General features: G+C 45.3%; 1 protein-coding gene across 4 annotated transcripts in view; it reads right to left on the reverse strand.

Moving 5' to 3' along the window:
* The window catches only part of MYO1B (myosin IB), a 715,692-nt gene that overhangs the window by 47,456 nt on the left and 641,922 nt on the right, over window positions 1-26,314 (reverse strand). For all 4 annotated transcript variants that reach the window (XM_085648784.1, XM_085648782.1, XM_085648783.1 and 1 more), the window contains one exon: window positions 14,184-14,316. In XM_085648784.1, the coding sequence (XP_085504910.1) occupies window positions 14,184-14,316 (133 nt within the window). The remainder of the gene's footprint in view (window positions 1-14,183; window positions 14,317-26,314) is intronic.

The following is a 26,314-nucleotide window of genomic DNA, read 5'->3' on the forward strand; positions in this document are numbered from 1 at the left end:
CTGTGGAATGCAGAATGACCTTGCTACACGGGCCTCTGAAGGTGGGGTTTCTGGTTTCTCCATAAGAACATCAATAAAACTAAATAACTTAATTCCAAAGGGAAAATATAGCAAAGGGGTTTCTTTGGAAGCCCAAACATCATGTTAAATGCTTTGCAGAACTGATACATTTGCGTCTCGCTCTAAAAAAAATTAAAAAAAAGAGAATGATGCCTGCTATTAGCTCTTATTTACCAGAAAACGGAGTGTTGCATTAAGTCTTAGACAGACAAAAAGATTCTACAATTTTTTTAAGGCTACATGCCTAAATGTGAACTAATTGCTATCATGAATTGTTCTTGCTAGTCCTGTATGTTAGAAGAGAGACAGTATATTTGTCAGCAGATTTCCATTGCCTGGTGATCTACTGTCAAAAAGGAGGGTAAGGATTTTAAACCTGACAAATTAAACAGGCCCGTATATTGGGTTTTGGGCTGCAGGTTTACAGTGCATAAAAGTACATGACATGGTGTTGTGTGTCACCGCTTATTTTACATATGCTATTGTTTTGTCTATGCTTTTTTGTGCTTGATATACAGCAAGTATATCTGATGGCTTGACGTTTTGTGCGTTTTTATTATTTTTTGCATGTTTTCGTTGTTTTTGTTGCTGCTTTTTATACTATTACAAGTTTACCTGTGTTGTGAGGGGATGGTCATGACGATGCCCATCGCTACGCAACAGTTGGTTGAACTTGTTCTGGTTACTAAATTCCACAGCTAATGATATTTCATGCTGTGAACATGAGAGGCAGCACTTTACCAGTGCATGTCTAAATTGGCTATAATGGTATTACAGAAAACTAAGAGATCTACAGGATCAAAGTGTGTCACCTGCAGTTAGTCACTTACTGCCCTTTCCCTTAATGGAACAGGCAGCCTTACATTTATGTATCCTTGATTGGACCTAAGGATAAAATTATAGATCTGTGACTCAAGGTGGCCTAATTTCTATATTACATTAGTTAATGATGTTTTGCTTCCTAAGTAGCCTATGGCTTTTGTTCCTTAAAAGAAAACTAGGTTTTCATTTTTCCCTGAAGAAGGAACTGGAACATTACCTAAGATTACCGTATATTGTGTAGTCGCCAGCGGTAGAGTTAAAATGTATGTAACTTTGGCCTTTTGTGTACCACCCGTACTCTTGGTGTAGTGTCACATGCCTGACTATCACCCAAGTAAATTCTTGTCCTTCCTATAGATTTTTATTTTTTATTGCTTTTGTTGCTTCTTCCCTGACCGATGTCGCATCATGCTTAGTTATTGGGGATTTTAGTTGTGTCCTAGTTCCAATTCCCTTTTCCGTATTCCTTTCACCAGTCAGCCCATTTATTATTGTAGGTGTATTGTTCAGGTACACACTTCGACTGCAGTGATGCACCAGGAACCTCCATATTATGTATAATCCCCTCTTGTATGACCAGACTGGTTTTCAAGAATTGTCCCTAGGCCTGCTTCAATGTTTTCCAGCCTGACTGTCAAGTATATTATATTATAGTAAGACAAGTTTTCCATCCCGATAGGAGATAACTTACGTTTACCTTTTTTGAACATGACGAATTTTCAATGTTTATTTTTTAATGTGGTTTTTACCCTTTTTGTTCCTGCTGCTTTAATTTTCGGTGGGATCAGAAGTTTCTAATCATGCAAATATCAGGACCCTCTAGTTCTTGTCTTTTGTTTTCATATCTGACTATTAGCCTGTGTATTGCCTAGTGCACCTGATGTGAAAGGTTTCTACATGCCTATGATAATCTGTACCATGTGATTTCTCTATTGAGATGTCCTAGATAAGGAATTTAGAAACACTTATATGTAATCATTGAAAAAAAAAAATGTGTTTGCCCTATTAGACAATGCCACCATATGTGAAGACATCCATTTAGATAGAATTCTCGTGTAGTTATCTACCCTTAGATGATGGAGGCTCTCACACGGAAACCCAATTGAAAAGCTTAGAGGCACTGTTTTGCCTACTGCCTTTTTATTTGTATTGCTTCCTGAGAAAGACAGTGTATTCTAGACGAAAATTGTCCCATGGCGTGTGGCCACTCCTTTGAAAATCACAGGCCACTTGTTTACAGTCCCCTTGTTATACAACGAACTGTTTAAAGCATCACACTTGCTTCATCAGAAGGCGTTCAACATCAGAAAAGAAGGAGGAGCTGGTTTTGCCACAGAACCAGAATTCCAGTGCAAAAGAGCGCCTGTCATGTGCTGGTAACCTCTGACAGTGTGCAGTCCCTTGAGCCCCTTGGCCTGAGTTTTTGGCCACACACCCCCCTCTTTTCCTTTGCTTCAATGGAAGTGCAGTGCACCGGCGGATCCAAGATTGACAGAAGGCACTACATTCCAGTGCCCATGGAAGAGCAGCCTGAGCGTCCTCTGACACTGAATGACGAGTGTTGGAGTCTGAGAATGGTCCCGAATCTGCACGAGATGACCTGTGCCCTTGATCAATGGAGAGCACACTACCTGTAGTGCCTGCCGCGAAGGAAAAATACTGGCGCACTGCCTTGAGACATTGAGACTTTTTCGAGTGAGCTGTGGGTGTTTGCCAGGAGGGCACTCCAACTAAGCAGTACTTTTCTCATGAAAGGCTTGAATGAAGAGGCCCACGCAAAAGAAAACAACAGAAGAAGATTTGGTGGACAATAGAAGCCTGCCAGAGAGGCTTTTTGAATGGACTCTGGGCATAGGTGGTTTCACAAGAGGTTCCCGTGTGATTGTATAGACTAGGTGTTAGAAGATTGTTTGTTTTGCTGGCATTGTCTAGTATAAGCAGAATAAAATCCATTTTCTGTGGAAGAGTACCCCCTTTTCACCTCAGAGCATTGATGAGGGTCACCACTGTTTCACCTGAACATAAAAATTATCATTTCATTTGTAATAGTGGTCACTACTTTCTCCCGTTGTCTATATGTTTTTAATAACGAGTTTTCCAGTGTTTTTTAAACATGACGTTGTCATTTATGGGTGGGATCGTTTTTCTCTACTCAATTGACTTTTGCACCCGCTTCCCAACCTATGTCCTTTCCTACTACTGTTTCTTTGCACTCTTTTCACCCTTTTCCTGAACATGAGCAGGTTAGAAGATCAGAATTCGTAAGCAATTCTTTTGTACAGCTTCTGCATCAACACTAGTTAGTAATGACCATCACTAATTATTGGGTGTGTGATCTTATGCCGCCTACTGCAGATAGAGGTATTCCTTATTTTGTCCTGCCATATGTGGCCTTTGTGCTACTACTTGTGTAAGGAGACGTGTCCCGTGAGAGTCGCTAAGTAATAGGATGATGCTACAGCAACATCTCCATGACTTCATGTCTGTAGACCTGGACTCGGATTGATGAGAGTATAGTTATTGCCTATGTAAGGGCAAAAGGAGGGTCTGTCGTACTTTAAAATTTGGGACCGCGTAGGAGGCAGGGCCCTACCCCTGTCTATCCCGGTATTAGTGAACCGCGAATGGTTAATGCGGTATGTACAAGTGCTTTGTGTAACGTTTTAGCTATGAATGCACTGTGTATACGCTATTATACATCACTACGTGGGTTCCATTTTAGAGTGGTGGCCATCTTATGGTTGCCCTCACATAGGCTATATAGCATGAAGCAAATACGGGCCTTTTAGAGCACACGTGCCTTTCTTTGACTTTTCTGTGACCTGGGCAGCTTGGCTCCGCTGCCACAGGTCAAACTGGTCCCACGAGTTCCCCGTCCTCTGGCCACCTGTGATTAGCATCAGGGCTTGACACACCATAAAGTCTTTTCATCCTACACGAGCCTCCAGCTAATCTCTTTCTCACCTGACTGTTCCTGCTTTATGGCTTGTTTTACAAACAGGAGGTGCCCGTGTTTATTGGGGCCTGCTGATATCTGATGAGGGATCTGAGCCTTGCTGGGTAAATAATTGCGGGCTGGCTGAACTGAAATGTGAGATTGTAATCATGACTCTGCTTGTTCTTTGAAGTAAAATATGTGAATGACCAACTGCAAGAGAAGGGCGGTGTTGCCCAGAGCATAAAAGAGAAGACCGTTTTTTGTTCTGGAGACTGCCTCATTCAGTTGCTAAGGCTTCTGTGCGACGTAGTCTCACTCATTTGAGTTTAATAAAGATGTCTTTTCGTATTTCAGCTTCTGTTGCCAAGTTCTTTGTTATATTATCAAGATATGCAGAATTTTATAATACCACATCAGGAAGTACTCGAAGTCATAGGGTGCTACCCCTAGCACCTCTGGGGTCTCAAAAATTGGAGTACTTCAAGCTCGCACAACCTCAACATCGTCTCCTACGCCGACGACACACTGCTGATCCGCTAACTCACCAAGGACCCTGCCACCGCCAAAACCAACCTCCACGAGGGACTGAGGGCCGTTGCCGACTGGATGGAGAACAATCGCCTGAAACTGAACTCAGACAAGACGGAGGTCCTCATCCTCGGCTCCTCCCCCTCTGTCTGGGACGACTCCTGGTGACCGGCTGCTCTGGGAGCCGCAACGACATCCACCGACCACGCACGGAACCTGGGGTTCATCCTGGACTCATCGCTCTCAATGACCCAACAAGTCAACGCCGTCTCCTCCTCCTCCTGCTTCAACACCCTCCGCATGCTCCGCAAGATCTACAGATGGATCCCTACCGGAACCAGAAGGACGGTCACCCACGCCCTCGTCAGCAGCAGACTGGACTACGGCAACACCCTGTATGCAGGAACCACGGCCAAACTCCAGAAAAGACTTCAATGTATACAAAACGCCTCCGCAGGCCTCGTCCTCAGCATCACCCACATCACTGCCCACCTGAAAGACCTGCACTGGCTCCCAGTCAACAAGAGGATTACCTTCAAGCGCCACACCCACACTCACAAAGCACTCCACAATGCCGGACCAGTATACCTCAACAAACGTCTCACCTTCTGCAACCCGAACCGCCAGCTTCTCTCCGCCGACCTCACCACCGTCCCACACATACACAGGACCACCACCGGCGGCAGATCCTTTTCCCACCTCGCCGCCAAGACATGGGACACCCTCTCCACCCATCTGCGTCAGACCAAGGACCTGCTGACCTTCAGGAGACATCTCAAGTCCTGACTGTTCTAGCAGTAGCTGCCACCCCCCTTCAGCACCTTGAGACCCTCACGGGTGAGTAGTGCGCTATACAAATGAATGATTGATTGAAAACACGATGAACCATGGGGGTTTGGAAGAAATGATAGAAAGGGATGAGCGTAACCATGACAACCTGCAGTACCCAATGGCCAAGGTAAGCACATGTTTAGTTGGGCAGGTAAAAGAGTGTTCTGCCCCTCACAGGATGTGGGTGCCTCACAAAGGCAGAATCATAGTGGCTTAGCCGTGGCAGGGAAGAGAATGACGAGGAATAGCCATGGTGTTGATGGCCCCACCCCTCTGCTGCCACCACATCCCCTGGAGCCTCAAATGGGCTGGAATGGCTACTGCATGGCTGAAATGGCTACTTCTCACAGCAAGCTAGTCCCTGGAAGTAACCCCTGCCTGACTGTCTGGTATTGGTAATAGAACAGAAAGGCCAGAGCAAATCCATTTTTGAACCACTCTAAAGCTAAGCCCGCCTTTCACCAAACAGCCTGGAGCCATCAAAGGGCATATCCATGTGGGATGTTTGCCCATTCCTGAAGAAACTCCTAGCATGTACCAATTCACAACAATGAATCACCACACTATGTATTCTGTTGTGTCTAGTACGGGCCACAAAATGTATTTGGACATATCCTGTCTATCGTGGGTGGATTGTATGAAACCATCTTTCTCAGCGAGAGTGCTCAAGATCTTACTTGCCATATCCTAGAGGGCGTATCTGTCAAGCAGCATTGAGAGATCACAATGCTAAAGTGTATGAAAAAATCTTCTTGCCTCGCTTTAATTCTCTGTCAGGCATAGCTTTAGGGTTTACTTTAGTGGCAGAAGTCTGCACCACTCTATTTTCTGGCAATGGATGCAGAGTCAAGAGGGTTCACCCAGACTAGGACTATTGCTCCCAAAGATGTCGCAACTTGCCAGCAGCACTGAGCAAGGCTTTGACCATGCCACAACCAAATTGCCTGGTATAGCCTCATTGGAAAGTAGCAAAGGCTCTGAAGTTTGATGCATCAAAATTTCACTAAGCATGTTAGCCTTAGTTACCATAGTTTGCAACAGCAGTTCCAATACATTTGTTACCCTACATGCAACCACACAAATGAGGCACTTTCCTCAGTGGAGGGTCCAAATGTAGAGACCAATTTCATCTCACAAGAGGTGTAAAGTCCACAAGCATTTCCTGGTTTTGTGTCCAGATGCCTGGTTAGAGCCCCAGTATGCTTCTCCTCTGGTTTTTTGGCACCAAGTAGCCAAGTCAGCCAAGCATGCAGAGAGGGATTTCTGCATTCCTAATTCTCCACCCTCTGCACCACGCCCCCCCCCCCATCAGCTGCGCACAGCTGCCTCCATTACTGCAGCCCTACAGCACCACAGCCCCTCAGCAGAGTGAATCTGTGGAGCCCTGCAAGGCCAACCATCATCGGCTTCGTGGCAGCACCCCCCTCCGCTCGCTGACACACGAAACACCCTCAAATCCAGCTGCCGACCTTTTTCTTTGCCGCTTCTGCTGCTTTTTGCAGATAGCCAGCACAAGTACGAGGCCCAGTGCGGTGAGTGGTGCATGAGCTGGGGCGCTGGAGGAAGAGCAACGGCTACAGAGCTCTCCAGGCAGTGAAGGAGGGCCCATAGGGCCGAGCTCAGTGCTTGGTTGTGGGGACAATTAGGGGTCATGATACAGTGTGGCCCCCCCTAGGCTACTGGACGTGGCACAGCATTACCGTGTGCGGTGGAAGGTTGAGCCAGGATTAGGCTCAGAAGTGCCACTTGGGTCCCCAATGGAAACAAGTCTGTAGCAGGTCATCCAATGAGGAAGCATTCAAGAGAAACCTCAATCTCCCTCCAATGCTATCACAACCCAAGGAGCCACAAGTCAATTAATCTAATATGCCACACACTATGACGGAGAGGCTCTTCTCAGACATGGTAAATTACCCCCTACCGATGACCAATCGGTCCATTTTGCTTAACACCATGGATGGGATATCATTGGCACTAACTTTTCATGCAGACATACTGTAAATATGAGTGGACCTCCTAAAGGCTCTTGCAGTACTTGTTCAGGGTATAGCCCAAAAGTTTCAGGTTTTGAATGACATGATCAATAGAGTTCAACAAGACTCAGCCATAACCTACCATTCTTGCCAATGTGCATCGGCACTGGACCGACTCTCCCCATAATTTTATCAGAAGTAACGGATGAAGTTAAGGTCTTAAAAGCAGCCCTCTAGCACAGAACCCCCAGGTATGAGTCATGACCTTGGGAGGAATCCCAACAACTTACGCACTCAATCACAGGCTTGCCGATCCCTCCCCCCAAAGAACACGAGCCCGAGGAATGGAACAAGCCAGACCCAGAAAACCATCTACTCACAGCTCATTGACCTTCCTTACTAAAGAACACAAGCTAAAGCCAAGTGATGCCCAAGATCAAGATCCAGAGCATGAGCAAAAATCATCAAAGGGGGCACGATGCAATCAGTGCACCGGCACCCACGCTGACAAGCAGTCATACTCTCAAAAAGCGAATGATCCAGACCTTCCCCAAACTGGCCCACAAAGACCCCTCTCAAACAGGGTGCGAAAGCGTCTCAGACAAGCAAGAGAAAACAGAGACCACAGCCACAAAGTGCAATAACAACTCGCAACATCGCATGAAACACCGCCACCTTAAAGAGAAGAAGAGTACTCCTCGAGAGCTAAACTCAACTCCTCCATTATACCCAATATTTCAGCATTTGGTGGGCAACATCAAGTCGCCTGGGCAGTCTGAGGCTCCACATGGCAATCAAATGTTCACTTGACAATATCTAGATATCTTCAAATTTCAACAGCTCCCCCACAGGTGATATTAGTAGACAAAGCGACCTCCCCAGCACCTCACTGGGGGATAGAAGATGCAGTTGCATTACCACTGTTAGAAACGGGGTTTCTAGTTGGCTAAGGTATACACACAAGCCAGGCAGAACCCACCATTCTAGTCAGGGTAAGCTACATAAAATACAAGGATAACTTGTGCTCACCCTCTGGTAGCTTGGCATGGTACAGGCAGACTTATCTAAAAAGGCAATGTGTAAAGTATTTGTGCAAAACACACACAGTAACACAATGATAACACCACAAAAAGAGATCCGGACTGAGTCCCCCGAGGCCAACACATGGAATAGGAAGCAGGGGTCTGCGAGGAGCACAACACAGCTAACTTGGGACAGCTCAGTTCCTTTTGTAAGACAGTACCTTCCAAATGGCCGCAGGGTTGCGACAGTCTTCGGCATCGCAGACCTCTAGGACGAAGCTTCCAAAGTGGCAACGTCCTCACTCAGACCACAGCGGGGCATGCTGGTCAGGCTGAAGGTGGTTGGAGTGGAGATGACTAGGGAGTCCACTTCACTCAGCTCGCAGCCCCAAGGCGGTTGCTTCTCCCAATGTTGTGTGGGTCCTCACAGCACAGGCTGCTCGCATCCTGCACCACAAGTGCCAGGTGCAAGCAAATCAAAGCGCTTAACCTGTTGACAATGGAAGCACTGATTCCGGTCAATCTTCAACTGCCAGACTCAAGAGTCCCACAGCAACACTGGTATAGCAAAAGTCTTTGATGTCCCTCAGACTTTTAGGTCAGTAAAAGCACAGAGGTAGCAGGCAGCAGGCCAGAAAAGCAGGTAGCAAAGTTGCAGTCCCTTCTGCAGCTTACTAAGCAGCCGGCTAATACAGCTTACCAATTAGCAGAGTGGCAGTCCCTCCTGGCAGCACAGCAGTCCTTCTGGCAATGTGCAGATGTAGAGCCAGCGAGTACCCAAAAGTGCCTTTTAAGTGGAGGTGATTTTTAAAACCAAATTCTTTGAGGTGCACTGGTCCCCTTTCAGCCCAGACCTGTCTGCCAGGCTAACCCTGGGGGATTGATCAGTGCTTTGTGTGAGGTCAGGACACTACCTATTGTAGTATACGAGTCAGTCCCTCCCCTTCCCTTTGCCCAAGAAGACCCATCAGTATGCAGATGCAGCCGAGTGTCCTGTGTTTGTGGCTGTCTAGGGGGAATGCACTGAGTGTAGCTGTCACCCAAAGTCAGACGTGTATTGGAGACAGGCTGGAAGGCACACAAAGAGCTAAGAGCAGAGAAAAGCCCACTTTCTAAAAGTAAAAGACACACAATTGATGGACGGAATGCAGAACAAATCAAAACACTCCACCCCCCAATCCGTCCTCCCCGTCGGGAGATCGGGGTTAAATCCATCATTCTTTTGCTCACCATGCCACACCAATTTATTCCTGGCCATATGCAAATCAGTCTTGAACCTGTGCCCCATGGGAACGGAACGGTCCAGCCCAAACTGCCAAGCCAAGTCCTCCATGGACCGGAAACAAGAATCCTAGGACCGGTTTCGGGGATTCACCCCTCATCAGCCAGGATAGCTTGAATCCAGTGGCACTCAAATTAGTAATGTCAAATTACATTTTGCCAGTAAAGAGAATTGATCATTACTAATCCAAAGATATGAAGCAGCTACTCCTCTGAAATGCTGATTACTAGCCTTTTGAATTCCTCTGCAATTCCAGACTGTATTGGATAAAGTCTTCCAGCAATTGCTCCTGCGTGCCTGTAGGTGGCACCGTCTGACTCCACAGCAGCTTGATCCCAGAAGACAGGCACACCCTCTGTATTCTGATTTCAATTCCTTTTTTTCTGGCACTCTTTGATGTGGATCCAGAGCTCTACTACGAATTTTGTCTGATCTTCACCGACTTCCCAAATGCATCACGGTGTGCTATTGATGTCTCCCTCAAACACTACATGTGTCAAACTGCACCTACAGGTAGCACATGTCTATTATGAATCCACTTGATGTCAGTCTTTGGTGTCTTGGATCCAAGCACCATTCATGCTGAAAATCTTCCCTTGTGCTCAAGGATCATCAAAGAGCAGGAGGTGAAGTTGTATGTCATGGAGCAAAAGAAACAAGGCCAGTCTTGCTCCAAGTCTCTGGCATTTTACTGCTCAAAGTCTCAGTCCCTGTCCTCAGGTAAGTGTAAGATGAAGTCCAAGGACCAATCTTGGCACAAACACAAGAAGTCAAGATGGGAGTCATCCTCTCCCAGTCCTTCTGGCTTCAGAAACATATTGTGCAGTTGGCACTCAGAAGGCCTGACTGTCTACCAGTCGACCATCTCTGACTCTGTTCTTCAGGTCGAAGACTTCTAGGAGGTAATAGTGCAGCTTTTCCAGAGGTCTGCAGATGGGACCTTCCCTAGTACAGACTGACCCCATTAGGCCTTCACCTGGCCTCTCATTGGTACCAGGCCATGCTTCCTCTACACTGAAGGCCCACATGGTTTCTTGCACGCTCCAGAGCAGAATGGACCATGATATCGGATCCTGGGCTGAATTAAGCTTTATCTCAGCCAAGGTCTTGTTATGCGATTACAAAGGCACAGGCAGTGATATTCGAGCACTCTCTGCCAATGCCTCTGCACCAATATTTCCAACTTCTTGAGGCTTTATTCGGCTCAGACTCTGTTGCCATACAGATCTTGCAGAATGTTCCACATGACAGGGATGTTGAGGAGGGGTGCAATTTGTTGTTCCTCACTATAGTATTGATGTATTTTGACCTCCAAATGCTAGTGAGAGGTAAGTATTCTTTATTGATTTATTAATTAAAATCATTATACGATACAGAATTAACAAAATTGTAGACCACATAAAAGAACCTGCCGTTGATGGAGATGATTTTGACCAAAAGTCCGTAACAGTAAGATGGAGAAAATAACAATCCAGTCTAAAGTGTAAGTGCTAATGCATAAAATGTTTACAGGATCTGAAATTGTGCTCTCCCCTCATTATACACAAGCTGAAATACTTCGGGTTTAACTCATTCGGTATTTAGTGCAAACATGATTAAAACAAGCTATAAAAGGCAATGATAGCTCTATGGGAATGACCAGCAGACTCCATCTGTGTGGGCGTTTTTTTATTGGGCCAAAAATTAAAGTGCTAATGCCCATCAAGTAACCCACTGTGCGGTATCCCATATACCCTGGGTCTGTATTTCAAATGCTACTAGTGGGCCTGCAGCACTGATTGTGTTAACTGCATAAGTAGACTTTCAAACCTGTCTCAGGCCTGCCACTGCAGTGCCGGTGTTTACCTGTTTACTGCCACTTCGACTTGGCATTTAAAAGTACTTGCCAAGCCTTAAACTCCCCTTTTATTACATATATGTCACCCTTAATGTAGGGCCTAAGGGCAGGGTGCTATGCAAGTAAAAGGTAGGACATGTACCTATGTGCTCTACACGTCCTGGTAGTGACAAACACCTTAATTTGTTTTTCACAACTGTGAGGCATGCTCATCTGGGAATTCCTTTAAACACTTTAAAGCTGTAATTCGTGAGTTAGGAGCATTCATCCAAAACTAACAACCGCTGGTGGACAGCACCACACTAAGAACAAGATCACAACACTGGAGAACAAAAGTGGTACGAGGAAAAAAAAAACAGAAGACCACCATTCTCCATTTACACACCCAGGACCTTTAATAGCATCCACATTAATTGTACAGATGCTCTAACACTCCAGAAATTCAAGAAAACACTTAAGACCATCAATGTGAGTGTTTTAAAGCATTTTAATGTGACGAAACTTGTTATTTAGTGATGTTTTGACATTTGCAGATAGTGATGAGGTCAACTAATTACACCTCCCTGGATTCCCCTAGGACTCTAGGTTTCAAAGGTGTAAAATGCCTATAACCCGTCTACGTCAACCTAATCTGAAAATGGTCCATGTAAAAGATGTGCATGGCACGGTTGCAGTTTTGCCCCATAGTGGAGTACCATGTTTTTCACAAGAAATGTGGGAATGCAGGATGCTAAATGATTTGCCACTGGCAGCAAAAGTAATTATTTTATGGCATGTAAATATGATGAAGTAAGAGTAGTAAAATGTAGTGTGATTCCTATAAGTTAACCGCCATAGACATTCCTGGGACTTTTTGGACAAACTACGAAAGTTGTATATCTGGGACACAGGAAGTAGGTGGAATGCAGGGAGCAGCATGTAACTATTTTTAATCAACCTTCAACAACAAAAAAACAGCAAATGTACATTTTGTTGTCAATTTATCAGTTTCCTAATTTATCATCACAATTCTGTGAATACGAATTTTAAAATGAGAAAATGTAGACAAGTTACACAAATAGCCTATTGGTGAATTTGCTCACTAATACCAAAAAACAGTAATCTTAAATAGGTGGCAGACAGGATGAGAGATGTCAAGAGTCTGGAAGGGTTCAAAGGATGTCACTTGATAGGGTTACGTAGGACTATTGATTTATGGGGGTATGACTAACTTAACACATTCAAGCAATTATTAGATGAATTGCTAAAATTACAATTTAAATTTTCTGTTATCTACAGTTCTGCAATTCTAGAGGAAGTTATGTGAAAACCAGTGAGGTGTTGTCATCCTATTTGATATTAGAGGATTTCCTTCCATCCGAAGAGATCACGGTGAAGCCTTGCTCACTAACATACATAATGCTACCAAACAAGGCACCTGACTCACTAAACTAAGGGCTAACGCGATCGAGCTTCTGGGGACGTGGACCACATTGAATGGACAGGAACATTTATGCACCAGAAAGAAGTGCCATAAGAGCTCTATTTAGATTCATGTATTTAAAATATGTACTTTGGATGTACTGCATCAGAATACTGCATTTTGGAAATTTACTCATAGCCTTGTAAATGAGGGGACTTGAGGTTACATTTCATAATTAATTGTGACAGGATTAGAAGATACAGTCATTTCGGATGAATGAGATACATCTACTAAACAACCTGCTTGGTTAACTACGTAACCCCCGAGTTGCCTATTAAAACTATTACCCAAGTGATACGGCCTGACTAAAAAGCTTCTACAAATTGCATTATTTTCTAATGTGTCCCTGGCAGTGATGCGAAGGGATATTGTGTAGCAATGGGGTGTTCCCTTACTACATATGATGAAGTCATGGTGCACCAACATGAACTTGTGTGTGGCTTCAGAAAGGGTGACACACCAGCCGAGGAAGCCCTGAAACAACTGAAGAGATATGGGGCACATGGCACAGAGAATTTGGAGATGAATTGCCCCTATCTATGTACTTGCTGAATGGCCCAAATATGTGTACTGACACAAAATGGTTGACAATATACCTTTGATGGGTGTGACTGTAAGATGTCTTGAATGCTCAGCGGTACATGGTGGGTGATGGTTAAATATGGTGATGGTGAAACTATAGGTGGAGGGAAATTACAGAGTTATTATTGCCCCTTTTTAATGGAATTCAGACCCAGTTGCCAACTCCCCATAGTTTGAGGCCTTCGTCTGTGCGCAGCTGCGGTTAGCTGGCTATGGGGGGGGGTGACTGGCAACAGGAACGCACAGGACCTGGCCGCAGACCAGGCCCTATGGCCAACTTCACAGAATGGGGTTGGACACAGGGCAGGCTCTGCTGTAAACCCCATGCCACGCATGGCCGAAGGTCATGCGCGGCGGGGGAGGGGGGTGGGGATCAGCTTTAAGAATGGTAATAAAATATTACTTTATGATTAAAAAACTTGAAATTCACTGAAAAACCAAAGGCTAACTTAATGTTATAGTAAGGTGAAATGTTCAATAAAGTTTTAAACTATAAAAACAATAAAAACCAAAGCAATTTGAGGCTATTTTGTTAGTTTTCTTCCTTCACTGAGAAATGTTTTTTACATAATGGATCACATGACGCAATAATAAAAGCTTGCAAAGTGACTTAAAGAAATATTCATATAAAAATTCAGCAAATAAAAGGGATAACTAATAATAGAAGGAACGATGTGTTTAGTCCAATAAAATACCTATAGTAGCAAGGTCACAGGTGATTCAATACTAGTTTGACAGGATTCCCCGCCTGAGTAGTTCTGTGCTTTTATAATTAGCCCATTCCCTAACCTGACATGAACTGTGGTGTCCCGAAGGTAAATGTGGGTGTTAAGCAATTAAATTCACCTTTCCATTAGCCCGGTTGATTTTTGAGATGTTGTCAGCAATAATGTTCTTTTCTTCCAGTGCGTCTGTGAGTTTCTTGTACTTTGGGTTCTTGCTGATTTCTAAGTAATCTCCTTGGAAAGGCTGTCCAACGCTGCATAAGAAAGAAAAGGTAAGCTTTATGAAAACAAGAACAAAAGGCAATGTCCAGGCAAAATTATGTAATTTGCTAAATATATTTATTTTGAATAACTGATCCAAATTATTTGTATTGAACTTAGATCCCAATAGAAAGCGTATGACATTTTGGATTATACTCATAACATCGTCAATTGTCACCAATAAAACAAAAGCAACAAATCAAGCTCTAAGTGGATGGGTTATCAAAAATTCTTTGACAAACTAAGGCACCTGCAATACTTTAACTTCTGGTTTAAATCAAGTTTGTCATTCAGAATTGGTACATGCACCAAAACAATGCACATATCACTGAACTGACATTGGCGAGTGGTCTTCACAGGCAACAAAACAATCTTGACAGCCTCTTAAAACCATTTATTATGCATCGGATGCATTAATCTACTACGTTTTTTATGTTTTAAATCTTAAAGTTATATAAGAGTCTTTCATATAAGAAACACAAATGATCCACTTATTTTGGAACAGAACGCATTAACATTTCAAACTAAACAATATCCCCCTCCCCAACTCCCACTCGGTGTCCTAAGTATTCTTCTTTCTTATCGGTCGAGTTTACTTGTGACCTCTTGGGATCTGTGAGCCTTAGTGCTTTTAAATAGCTGCATAGGCACGTTTTCTATATCCTGTTAATAAGAAATGTAAGAAAAGGTGGTCAATCCGTCTCCAAGTTATCTCACAGACCCATCAAGGTGGCTATTCTTTTTTTCCATTCTTAACAAGACCCATAGTCATATATTCCAATCTTCCACTTTTGGAGCCTTTAAGTTTCATCCCATTAGGATAGAAATCCTTTGCTTTGCTGCAGTCCTTTCACCTCTATGGGAGTGTAGAGGGAAGGTTAGCTTGTTTGGCAGGCCTAATAAGTGTATATACCTGGACTCCGGGTCTCAGTTTTAAATCTCTTCATTTACATTTAGTACTTTTCCCCAATATTCTTGCAGTTTTTGATATTGACACGAACATTTTATCAGTGTTCCTGTGCTACCAAGCCCTCAGAGCCTTGCCAGCATTTATCCGACTTGTTTGTGTTTCATATGCATAGCTTTGTCAGTGTGACGTTAGATTAGATTAAATGTATAAAGCGCAACATATGCCAAGGTGTCAATGCGACACCTGAAGTGAAAGGACTGGAACTAATATTAGGAAGATTAAAAGGCAGAGGTAAACAGCCAGGATTTCAGTGACTTTCTAATAGCCATATGGTTAGGGTTATTCCTTAAATGAACTGGCAAATGGTTCCAAAGGTTGCATAGGAAAAGCTTCTATCGCCCCATGAAGATTTGCAGATGGTAGGAACGGACATTTTGTTAGCTGAAGCCGAACACAAAAGTCTATTTGGGATGTACCAACTGAGTTTGTCTCCAAGCAGGGTGGGGCCCGTATGGTAGAGTGATTTGTGCGCTGCACAGAGCGCCTTGAAGGCGGTTCTGTTTGTGATGGGTAGCCAGTGTAAATCATGCCCAGCTTCAGAAAAGGGTTACAAATCTTTGATCTTTTAAGCACCCGGATTACTACATTTTGCAGCCTCTGATGTCTATTTAAAACATTCTGTTGTGCGTCAACATACATAGCATTACAATAGTCTAACTTTGAAAGCACCAGGGAGGTGACTTCTACCTTCTTCAAGTCTGAAGGCAGTAAAGGAAGTATTTTCTTCAACACTTGGAAGCATGAAGAGGCCAGAGAACTGGTCTGATCCTTAAAAGAAAACTTGGAATCGAAAAGAAATCCAAGATTCCCTGCTTTGGCCAATGAAGTATTAATAGGGCCAATAGCTGGTGGCCACCAGGAGCTATTCCAAAAGGAGGTATCCTTCCTGAAAAGGATAACCTCAATTTTTGGGTAATTCAGTTTCGAACATCAGGAAGACATCCAGTTGAAGATTGCTGTCATGCAGTTGCTGAAACATGTGGCCACCTCATCAATGTCGTTATTTATGGGGACAATAATTTGAGTGTCATTGGCACAGGACACAGTGACAAACCGGAATGACCCTATAAGGCTCATGAGAGGGGGCATATATATTTTAAACAGGGTAGGGCTCAAAGATGAGCCCTTTGGAACACTACATGGCAGCGAGAAAGGCTTTGGTCTATAGTCTCCTAGGTTCACTGCTTGCTTCCCGTCTGCCTAACAATGTTAAAGGCTGCGGATAGGTCCAGAAGGACCACCGCAGCCTTGTCGTACAAGTTACTTACCTTCGGTAATGATGTATCTGGTAGAGACGATTCTAGCCGCAGATTCCTTAACGTAGAATTATCCACAGGCGTGAGAATGGATCCGGAAAAGTTTGGCCACAGCATCTCTGCGCACCGGGGGCGGTACCACGCGACTCCGCCCTGACGTTGTCCGCGGACGTGACGTCAGCGAGGTCACATAAGTCTCACCCCGGCACGCTGACGTCAGTTTTGCCCTGAACATTTCCGCGCCACAACGCAGAGCCATCCCAAACAAAACAGAGTATGAGAACAGTGTGCGAAAAAAATCAGAGGAACATAAAGGGAGAAGTGAATGGGGAGGAACAGCCCCAGTAGGGACAGTGCCAAGCACTGTGTTACTGAAAGTTATGGAAAGGAAGGAGCAGAGCACCGCTCTGAGAAGCAACCCTGCAAAGCGAAGGCGATATCCTCCCTGGAAGCAGAAAAACATGTGAAAAACGCTGTGGTAGACGACAAAGTCTGCAACCACAGTCTATAACAGTGAAGGGAAACAAGGCCGGAACAGATGAGAAACGACAAATCACCCCAAGACGACACCTTGAAGGAGTGTCGTATCACCTGTAAAGAGCTAAAGGCTGAGGCACAGCCAAGAGACCCCAACCCAGAAGACTGCAGAGGAGTCAGAAACCCCAAGCAATGAAAAAAAGGAGAAAGTTATAGGTAGGCCCCAAACTGGAAACCAGGGTGTAGGGATGCAGAGGTACACATTACCTAACGTCCAATTGCCGAAAAGGAAGGAGTGGAACAAATAAACAGAACAAAGCATCCTGCCAGGGAGGAAGTGAAAGAGGGCACCCGCAGAAGACAAAGCCACCCGGAGGGAGGCAAGTGCAGAAGACCAGCTGAAGGGTCCTCGCAGAACGGGAAGGAAAGGCAGGTCATGAAGGAATCTGCGGCTAGAATCGTCTCTACCAGATACATTGTTACCGAAAGTAAGTAACTTGTACATCTGATAGAGACTACTAGCCGCAGATTATTTAACGTAGAATAGATACCCTAGCCATACCCAGAGGGGAGGAAGGTCTGCGAGAGAACCTCACCAGCATGGAAGAACACAGGGCCCCAACAGGGGATGTGTCATGGGGACAGGAAGGACGGCCCAGCCCCCACCAAGCAGAAGTAAGCAAGAACAAGGCGAAGGGAAGGCCAGGATACCACAAGCCTACCCGAGGAGCAAAGGGCGTCCGCCAGAAAACCCGGAGGGGCAGAAGGCACCCCACGAGTACCAGAGGAAGAAAATAACCACCCTCAAAGCCATGTTAAAGCGAAGGAACGGAGGCAGAGCCTGCCCCTGGAGAACACACACACAGCGAAGGGCACAGCTGAATGGGTGTCTATCCGAAGTAGGGAACAAGGCCGGAATGGTTCCACAGTCGAGAAGCACAGACGTGAGAAAGAAGACACAGACGCGCAAAGCTTCAACAAACAAGGGACAGGAGCCTACGCTGACACGGCGAGGCCCACGTAGGGGGACCAAAACTACCAGGCATGCGCAGCAGACAGCTGGCAAATACTATGAAGCAGCGGGTCAGAACAAGGCGGGCGCATGACTAAGACAGACAGGCCCCAGCCGAACCGGCGGAGAACTAAGACATGACACTGTAATCAGAATGCCAAAGGTCGGTCCGATGATCCAGAGGCGAAGAGGGAAGGAACCCTATAGAAGAAGGATAGAAACACCACCGGATACTGAGCGGGCTGGACAAAACCTGCAGCAGCACAAGCGAGAGAGAGAGAGAGAGAGAGACCGCACCAAGCAGTATACTGCGACGCCAGGAAAACGCGAGGAACCTGAGAAGATATCCACGCCCGCCTAGCTTAAGACAGGGCTATACAATAGCCAACAAATACCCCGCCTAGGGTATGAATCGTCCCTGAACAAAAACAGGGAAACACCTCTTAGGGAAACCCGCAGCAGAGGTCAAGAACATAAAAGACCTATGAGAACACCACAGACGGCTTCCCAAGCAGCAAAACACCGCTTAGGGAAACCCGCGGCAAAAGGCCAAGAACCGAAAAGACTTGTGGAAAACACTACAGACTGCTTACTAATCAGCCAAAAAAGACACAAAGAGGCCAACCTGAGGACCTATACAGCTGCACTTGACTGCAAAAAACACACCACAAGCTGAAGGCCTGAACCAGCAGCCAAAAGAATAGAGGGGCCAACTGAAAGACCCTGAAGGCATTCAAAGCCGCACACAGCACACAACGGGCCAACCGAAACATAAGGCCCCAAAGAGAAAGGAGGGATAACGCCTTCCATAAAGGAGGGCCGAACTTACGGAGGGGGAGGGGGACGGAGCCCCGCAAGGAGTCTCTGAATAGCGGAGTCCGCGTGGGTGTGAAATAACAGAGTTCCATCAAAAGGTAAATCCACACGACGCTCCCGAACATTCTCTTGAAAGACACAATCCCGCAGCCAAGCATGGCGGCGGGGGCCACAGAACTCGCCATAGCGCGGCCGAGGGAATCAGACGTCCAAGGCCGAACGAATCAGACGTCCAAGGCCGAACGGAGAATGAATGTAGCTAACTCCCAACCATCCCACACATGGTGTCGCAGATCAGCGCTGGCACCCGCTTGGGAGGCGCGAGACAGAAGGGACTCCGCGGAATTCCACAGATCGGAAGTAGCCCAGGCCAACACACAAAGTGTGTTGAGTGCACGCAGAGCAGAGCTAGTGGAGGCAAAAATGTTGCGCCCCCAGGAGTCCAGCCACCGAGCCTCCCATGACGGCAGGGACAGCACTGAAGTCAAGGAAGGAAAAGCAGCCCGCAGGACAGGGCCCTCGGCCGAGGAGTGGGGAAAAGAGGCAAACTGGATCGTGCGGAGCAGGACGGTGGCGGTGAAGGAGCGGTTGAGGCACCGGATCCCCCGTGGCAGGGCGCCCCCAGAAGAGTTATGGAGCGACGCTTCAAATGGGAGAAGTGACTCCCTTCCACCAGAGCCCTGGTGGAGAACCTCTAATAAGTGGTCCGTAGTGAGTGGGGCAACCGGATTGCCCATCTGCAAAATGCCAGTGGCCGTGGAAATCGCCTAGACAAAGGCCACCTTTGCTTCAGTAGGGCGTCGTGGGGGGGCAAAGCAACTCCTCTGTGGGCGAAGGCTGCAAACAAAGATGCCCGTCCCCGTGCCCTGCTGGAGGGAGAAAAGTCCAGCCCCTGTAGGATAGGAAACCCACGGACAAGTGGGGAACCTGAGGGGTCTCTGGAGAGGGCGGAGAAGCCTGCGGGGCAGACAAGTGCAGGGAGCGGAAGAGCGGGTCTTGGGGCTGTGGACGTGGAGACGGCGTAGAACCCGCCCTGGAATCCGCCGGAGAAAAGGCCACAACGCGGCGCCCAGTCTCCAGTGAAGAGGAGACAATGAGACGACAGCCCTCTGGAGAGGAAGGGACATCCGGAGAAGAGTCGACGATCCGAAGTCGGGACAGCGCCGGGGAGTCCACCACAGGCACAGATGAGTCCTCGACCGGCACCGAAGTGTCCACCAGTGGCGCCGGGTCGACCACCACCATGTGCCTCATCGGAGAGGGGAGGGGCGCGGTCGAAACCGAATTGGCCAATGAACGGTGCCGCAAAGTGCACAGCGAGGAATCCACAGACATCGCAGGAAGAGGAGGAGGGCCCAAGGAAGCCTGCAGAGCTGGCTTTCATCTGGGCCCTCGTTGCCCCAATGCCGGGAAACAGTGGATAGGGTGGCGACGGACGAGGACGCACGTCCCAGGAGGGACCGGCGCCCTCTGCCGAAGGAGGACAGGGCCTCGGCGGCAAGCTGGAAGACTTACCGGTGGGTGAACGACACCCATGGGGCCTCGCCGAAAGGACAATGTCGCAGCCGGAAACGGCGGCCCCTGGCCCATCCGAGGTAGGAGACAGACGCTGCGACGACACCGATCTGGACAAGCGGGCCAACAGCAATTTCATCCGGCGCTCCCGCCGGGACTTCGGCTTGAGATACTGACAAGTCTCACAGTCCGTAGAGTCATGGTGCTTGCCCAAGCACCACATACAAATAGTGTGAGGGTCTGTCGCCAACATCTGACGTGCGCAAGAAGCACACGTCTTGAAGCCCGAAGGCATGGTACACTGTTCCCAACTCAAGCCGCTAAAGAGGCCCGAAAAGAGGCCAAGGAGCACACTCCGTATCCGCGTTGCACGCGGAAAAGAAGGAAACTGACGTCAGTGTGCCAGGATGGGACATATGTGACCTCGCTGACGTCACCTCCGCGGACGTAGTCAGGGCGGGGTCGCGTGGTACCGCCCCCGGCGCGCAGAGATGCTGTGGCAAAAAAATTCCAGATCCAGTCTCACGCCTGGGGATAATTCTACGTTAAGGAATCTGCGGCTAGTAGTCTCTATCAGATACCTCGATCTAGAATAGCCCTAGCCTCTTCAGTTACTGAGATCAATGCAGTTTCAGTACTATGTGCTTTCCTAAAGCCAAATTGGAGGAGGTCTAAAATGTTGTTTTCCTCCAAAAAGATGGTAAGTGTGGTATTAAGGTGTCTCTCTAACACCTTAGCAAGAAAAGGGAGTCTTGCTATCTGGCGGTAGTTCACTACTGACAACAGATCTAGGCTGGGTTTTTCAGAAGTGGCAGAATGGAGGCCTTTTTCCATTCTGTGGGATAGCAGCCACATTTTTACATGTTAAGCTACATGGTCATGGAAGGAACCACATGTCTGCTATATCATGCAGTACTGAAGTAGGACAGGGGTCCCAGGGAGCTCCGAACTTGTTGCTTTAATGAGCTCAATCAACAATTATAGGGAAATAGAAGGGAACTCCTGAAGGGTTGATTGGTTATCAATAAAGCAGAAAGATTGCGGGGTTCTGGTCAGATGTGATGCTGTGAGGAAGATTGTTGAAAACTGTTTCAACTTTGTTTTTTTTTTAAAAAGAGCTAAGTTATCACAAAATTGTTGAGTGTGAGGAGATGAAGAGGGTGCGAGACAAGCCTATTCACTGTTTGGAAGAGTTCCATGGTAGAGTTAGAGGCAGACCTGATTTTCTCAGGGAAGTATATAGTCTTCTCTGAGATTATCAGGTGGTTGTATTCCTGAATCAATAAGATGTACTTTGTTTTTTCCTCTGAGGCACAGTGAGTTCCCCAAGTTCTCTCTTGCCGTCGGCAATTTTTCTTTAGTTCTCTCAATTTGGGAGAACACCAGGGAGGCCCAAGGTCTAGTTCTATGATTAGCGACTTTCTTGAGTAGGGCCGCCTTGTTTGCAGCCTTTTGTAGCCATATGCGATAGAGGGAGGCATCCTTCTTGAGTCCGAAAGAGATGGTTGAGAGGTCTCAAAGTATTTAATGAGATCAGCTCTCTTGACTTTATCCCAAGAACTGACCAATTTGGTCTGGGGAGCAGAGTTGGATGGCTCTTTCAAGAGGTTATTATTAAAACTAGACTGAACTATCTTATGATAGGACCATGAGAATGGCAGGATATTGCTAATTTGACACTCTCGAAGATTTGTAAAGATCCCAACCAGAGTATGCCCAGCCCGGAATGTAAGGGCGAAGATAATTTGTATTAGCTCAAAACCCATAAGATTGTGTAAGAGAATGTTTGTATAAGTGTTGTCAGGGACATCTAGATGGAAGTTAAAGTCCGCTAAGACTGAATAATTACTGAAATGAATGCTTCCTTCTAAGAACTCACTGAGAGCTTCCAAAAAGCGTGTTTTAGGACCCAGAGGTCTATAAACCAATAACCCATGTAACAGTGTGGATGTTTAATTTACAACTAAAGAGAGCTTCACTAGCGGAAATTTCTTTCTGGTTGTAAGACAGATCTAAAGAGTTTTTAAACATAAGAACTAATTCTCCACCCCGTTTGCCTACTCTATCCAGATGCATAATATTGTAGTTAGCAGGTAGGGCGAATGTTTAAACCTGGGCCAGCTGCTGAATCTGCCCAGGTCTCAGTAAGAAAGGTAATATCAGGGCTGTAAGACTCGATATATTAATAGAGCTCATATTCATGCTTTAACAGTGAATAGGATTTTAGTAGAGTACAATTCACTGCTTGCTGGTGATCAGGAGAGGTAGGCTCCCTTTCAGTAATGCTGCACGTGAAATTGCACTTCTCGCAAATATATGATTTTTGTGCTAGATTAAAAAGAAAGTGAATACGTTCATCACAGGAGGCTACATCTGAAAGCTTTTAAGCTTTTTAAAAAAAAAATAAAAATTGTGTATTTACTGATTTGGCCAGGATTTCTAGAACATGGCACAGTTTGGGGACCAACGGGCTTGACTTTGGCGTGCCTTCAGCGCCCATGGTGAAATTATAGCCCGCCTTTCGCAGGGCGTGTCAAAGAGGCATTACCCTGTAAGAGTTCATGGGCGAGAAACAGGTGGGTGAAATTAAAAACAAACCGGGTCCCAGCAGTCACCGCCGGATCCCCAGCAAGTGAACAGGATAATGGTAAAATAAGGAATGACTAAAATAACAGTAAGAAAAGTAACCTAATAAAATTAATAACACGGGTAGTAACCCTCTAAAAGCTAGTGCCTGTATCTATAGGAGCTAGGCAACTCCAGGAACGGCACAAGCTTGTGCTTACATGGAAATTAAAATATGGCAAAAGTTAGCTTCTTTCCCAGCTGTATACCAGGCTGTCTTATGCATCTTACTCAATGTCTTTCCCGTCCTACTTCGAGACAGATGTCCAAAGTTCAGCCTCCTAGCTTATTAAGTCAGTGGATTGCTTTTGTGTGCACACTCATCAGAAGTGTATAGAGTTCAGATATCAGTCATCTTTCACTGCTTTTTAGTGAAAAATTAGGTTTCAGATTTGAATACTGATTTGAATTTCTCAAAATACCTTATACCTTTCCTTATAGGAGAGTTCCCCTGCTGTAACAAATACTTTCACTTTCCAGGTGTTGAAACCAGTGAGATCCACAGCAGGAGTGAACTCTAGGTTTACCACACTGAGGGACAATGATGAAGGTACAAGTGGAAAGCCCCAACCTGGGTGCTTCCCTGTCTCAGATTTTGCAATTGGTGACCACTAAAATCCCACCCTCCATGAGCCCTATGTAACTACAATTGCCAGATAGATCATCGAAGAAACACACTTTACTCTGACTCCAATCTTTTCCATTCAACTACATATCACAATTGTGCAGCTTGATAGTTTTTGGTCACCCAGGGTGCTCTGCTACGCCCTTGACCAGTGGGTGTGGTTGATTTCTTAGAGATGTGTTGCCGGTTCCTACTCAGATAAAGTTATCAAACATTTTTAGAAATGGTTTAAGGTTTGCAGGTAGTCTGTCACTGATTTATAGACTGTGCCCTTTACTGTTATGAAATTGTATTGTCTATACAGAATTGGGATGAGCCATTTACAGAATGTTTTCTAAAATACAGAGTTATATCTGTCCAAATCCAGGGTATTTTTTTAATTCAATTTTAGCAATGCCTGCCACCAACTCCTCTATTTTTATTGGATATTCAATTTTCTGCCAGGTCTGACATAAGTGTGAGACCTGGCAGACACGTTCAAGTAGGCCTGAATGTGTTCCCCCCCCCCCCCTTACTACCATCCTTTCTATATAGGGCTCCATAGAAGTAGCAAAATTAGTTGGCAAAGACTTTATTGTGTCTTTAGATGTTAACTTTCCCAACTTTTATAGCAGAAGCTCTCATTTACAATCTTGGCACTAAGTTTTTCAGGTCCACATTCTCTTAGGTTTATAACCTCTAGTGCAATATTTCTGTTTACAGCCCAGCCTAGCATATTTTGCTTTACCCAAATTTAAAGCTATTAGTGCTTAAAGCACATGGTACCTGCATTTAATTTCACGTACTCTAGTTTTCTTATCTATTCTTAGAGTGTTTAACTAGCTGTGAAGATGCTTACTCATTGAGCCTTCTGTGCCACATCTTATTATCGACCTATTCTTCGCCTTGTTCATAACCAAGTTAAAAAAAGTCCTGATGAGGATTTCTCACTTTGCAATTGATCATATCCAGTATTATGGACTTTAAAAACCTGTCCTGACCTACATTTGGTACATAGATACAAGCAATAGTATTAGGCAGCGCCTATTTTGAGGATCACTGTTAATGATCTATCATTTTAGCCGGTCACCTGTCTTGCAATCTCCCATCTACATTAACTGGAGAGCAAAATGTCATCTCCATCTGTTTTTTAGCAGGTCACATTTTATGCCAATCTTTTGCCATCAGGTGGCTTTTCCTGTAATAGGCAAATTTCACATTCTGTTTTGTGTAACAAGTTAAGTACTGGTTTTCACTTTACTGGGCCATTAAGACCTTTGGCACTTAACATTTATACTAACACTGTAAATTCTGAGTGATTAATATCTTTACCTTTATTGCGGGACCGACATGGAAGTAACCATCCCCCTTATCCCACAATCAAACAAATAACCTTTCAGCTTCATATAACAAAAATAATGAAACCAGGGTTCACGCACTCTCCAATGTACATGTCACACAATTTAGAATGCTCAACTTCTGAACTCCTGGGTCTCATCCTCCCCCTCCCACCAATGCCTCAGGGAAATACTTTTATGAAACCTATACCGGGGTAAGCCATGTCGATGTCACCAGTCTGACCTGGAGTCTGACTCAGCGTCATTTTTTTGTTGCAAAGTCGCTCCTTTTTAGTTTACAAATCTAAAGTGGCTTAGAACATTTTATCTGTCTGCCACGCTGACCTCAGGTGATAATGTAGGTCTTCTTATTCACTGTTCCCTCTACCATCTCATCTAGATCACTCGTCATCATTCTTCCTGATCTTTATAGGCATTTTCATTGGCTTGTCATCCGGTAGATCAAGCAATCTTATACATTTCTGCACTGCACCCTTCTCTTCAGCGACTGCAGCATCAAATTAAATGGGTGACCGATCTGCTAAGATATTGATGTAGAAATTCAGTGACTAGTGTAAATGGACTCCTTTGTAGCATTTTGGCTGCCAAGTCAATGTACAAAGGATATTTATGGTCTTTGAAAATAAATTCACCCTTATAACAAGTCTTGACCATAATTCCCTCTTTGACATTGTTGAAATGTGCTCTGGTCAAGATGTTCGGGCTGGATTGTCTGTTCATTCCACCTATATTCACTCTGTGGACTCTATCCAAGCAAATTAGTAAATCCTCAGTGTTGTCCCTGATATATTTTAGAGGTTCCTAGATGCAGCGATGCAGATTTCTTCATATTTATGAATTAAGCCAATAATGGGGATATGGTCCCTCCATGATTTGCCAGGTCTTTCATCTTTACGTGGAGCTTGAAGTTCTGTTACTGGACTTCAGTATTTATTCCACACATCTGATGCTTTTCTTCTCAAATTATTTCACTCTATTTTCCCGAGCGAGTAAGTCACCTTTGAGTTATTGTAAACACGTTTTGAAGCCGGATCTGAAGGTGTTGATGTCAGATGTAATTTCGAACAGGAACTGTTACAGGAGGTCTTTTATAGCTGCTATGGGTCTCATCTCATTCTCTAGGGTCATTTTGAGTGGATTCAAATGTTGCATCACTGTGTAGGTTTTTTATCTTTTTTAGTTTGCTTTGTGACAGCATATCTTTTAATGAGGGGTCTTTAAGGTGTCTGACGTGCTTCATTGTTCTGGGAATAGAGCTTATTTGTAAGATACAAGCCAAGCCAAGAGGAACTGTATATTTTATTGTGGGCCCCAATTAGAGCTATGTCTCATTCCTTCATGCACGCAATTCATTTACA

This window comes from Triturus cristatus, chromosome 3_2 (assembly GCF_964204655.1).
Source record: "Triturus cristatus chromosome 3_2, aTriCri1.1, whole genome shotgun sequence".
Lineage (NCBI taxonomy): Eukaryota > Metazoa > Chordata > Amphibia > Caudata > Salamandridae > Triturus > Triturus cristatus.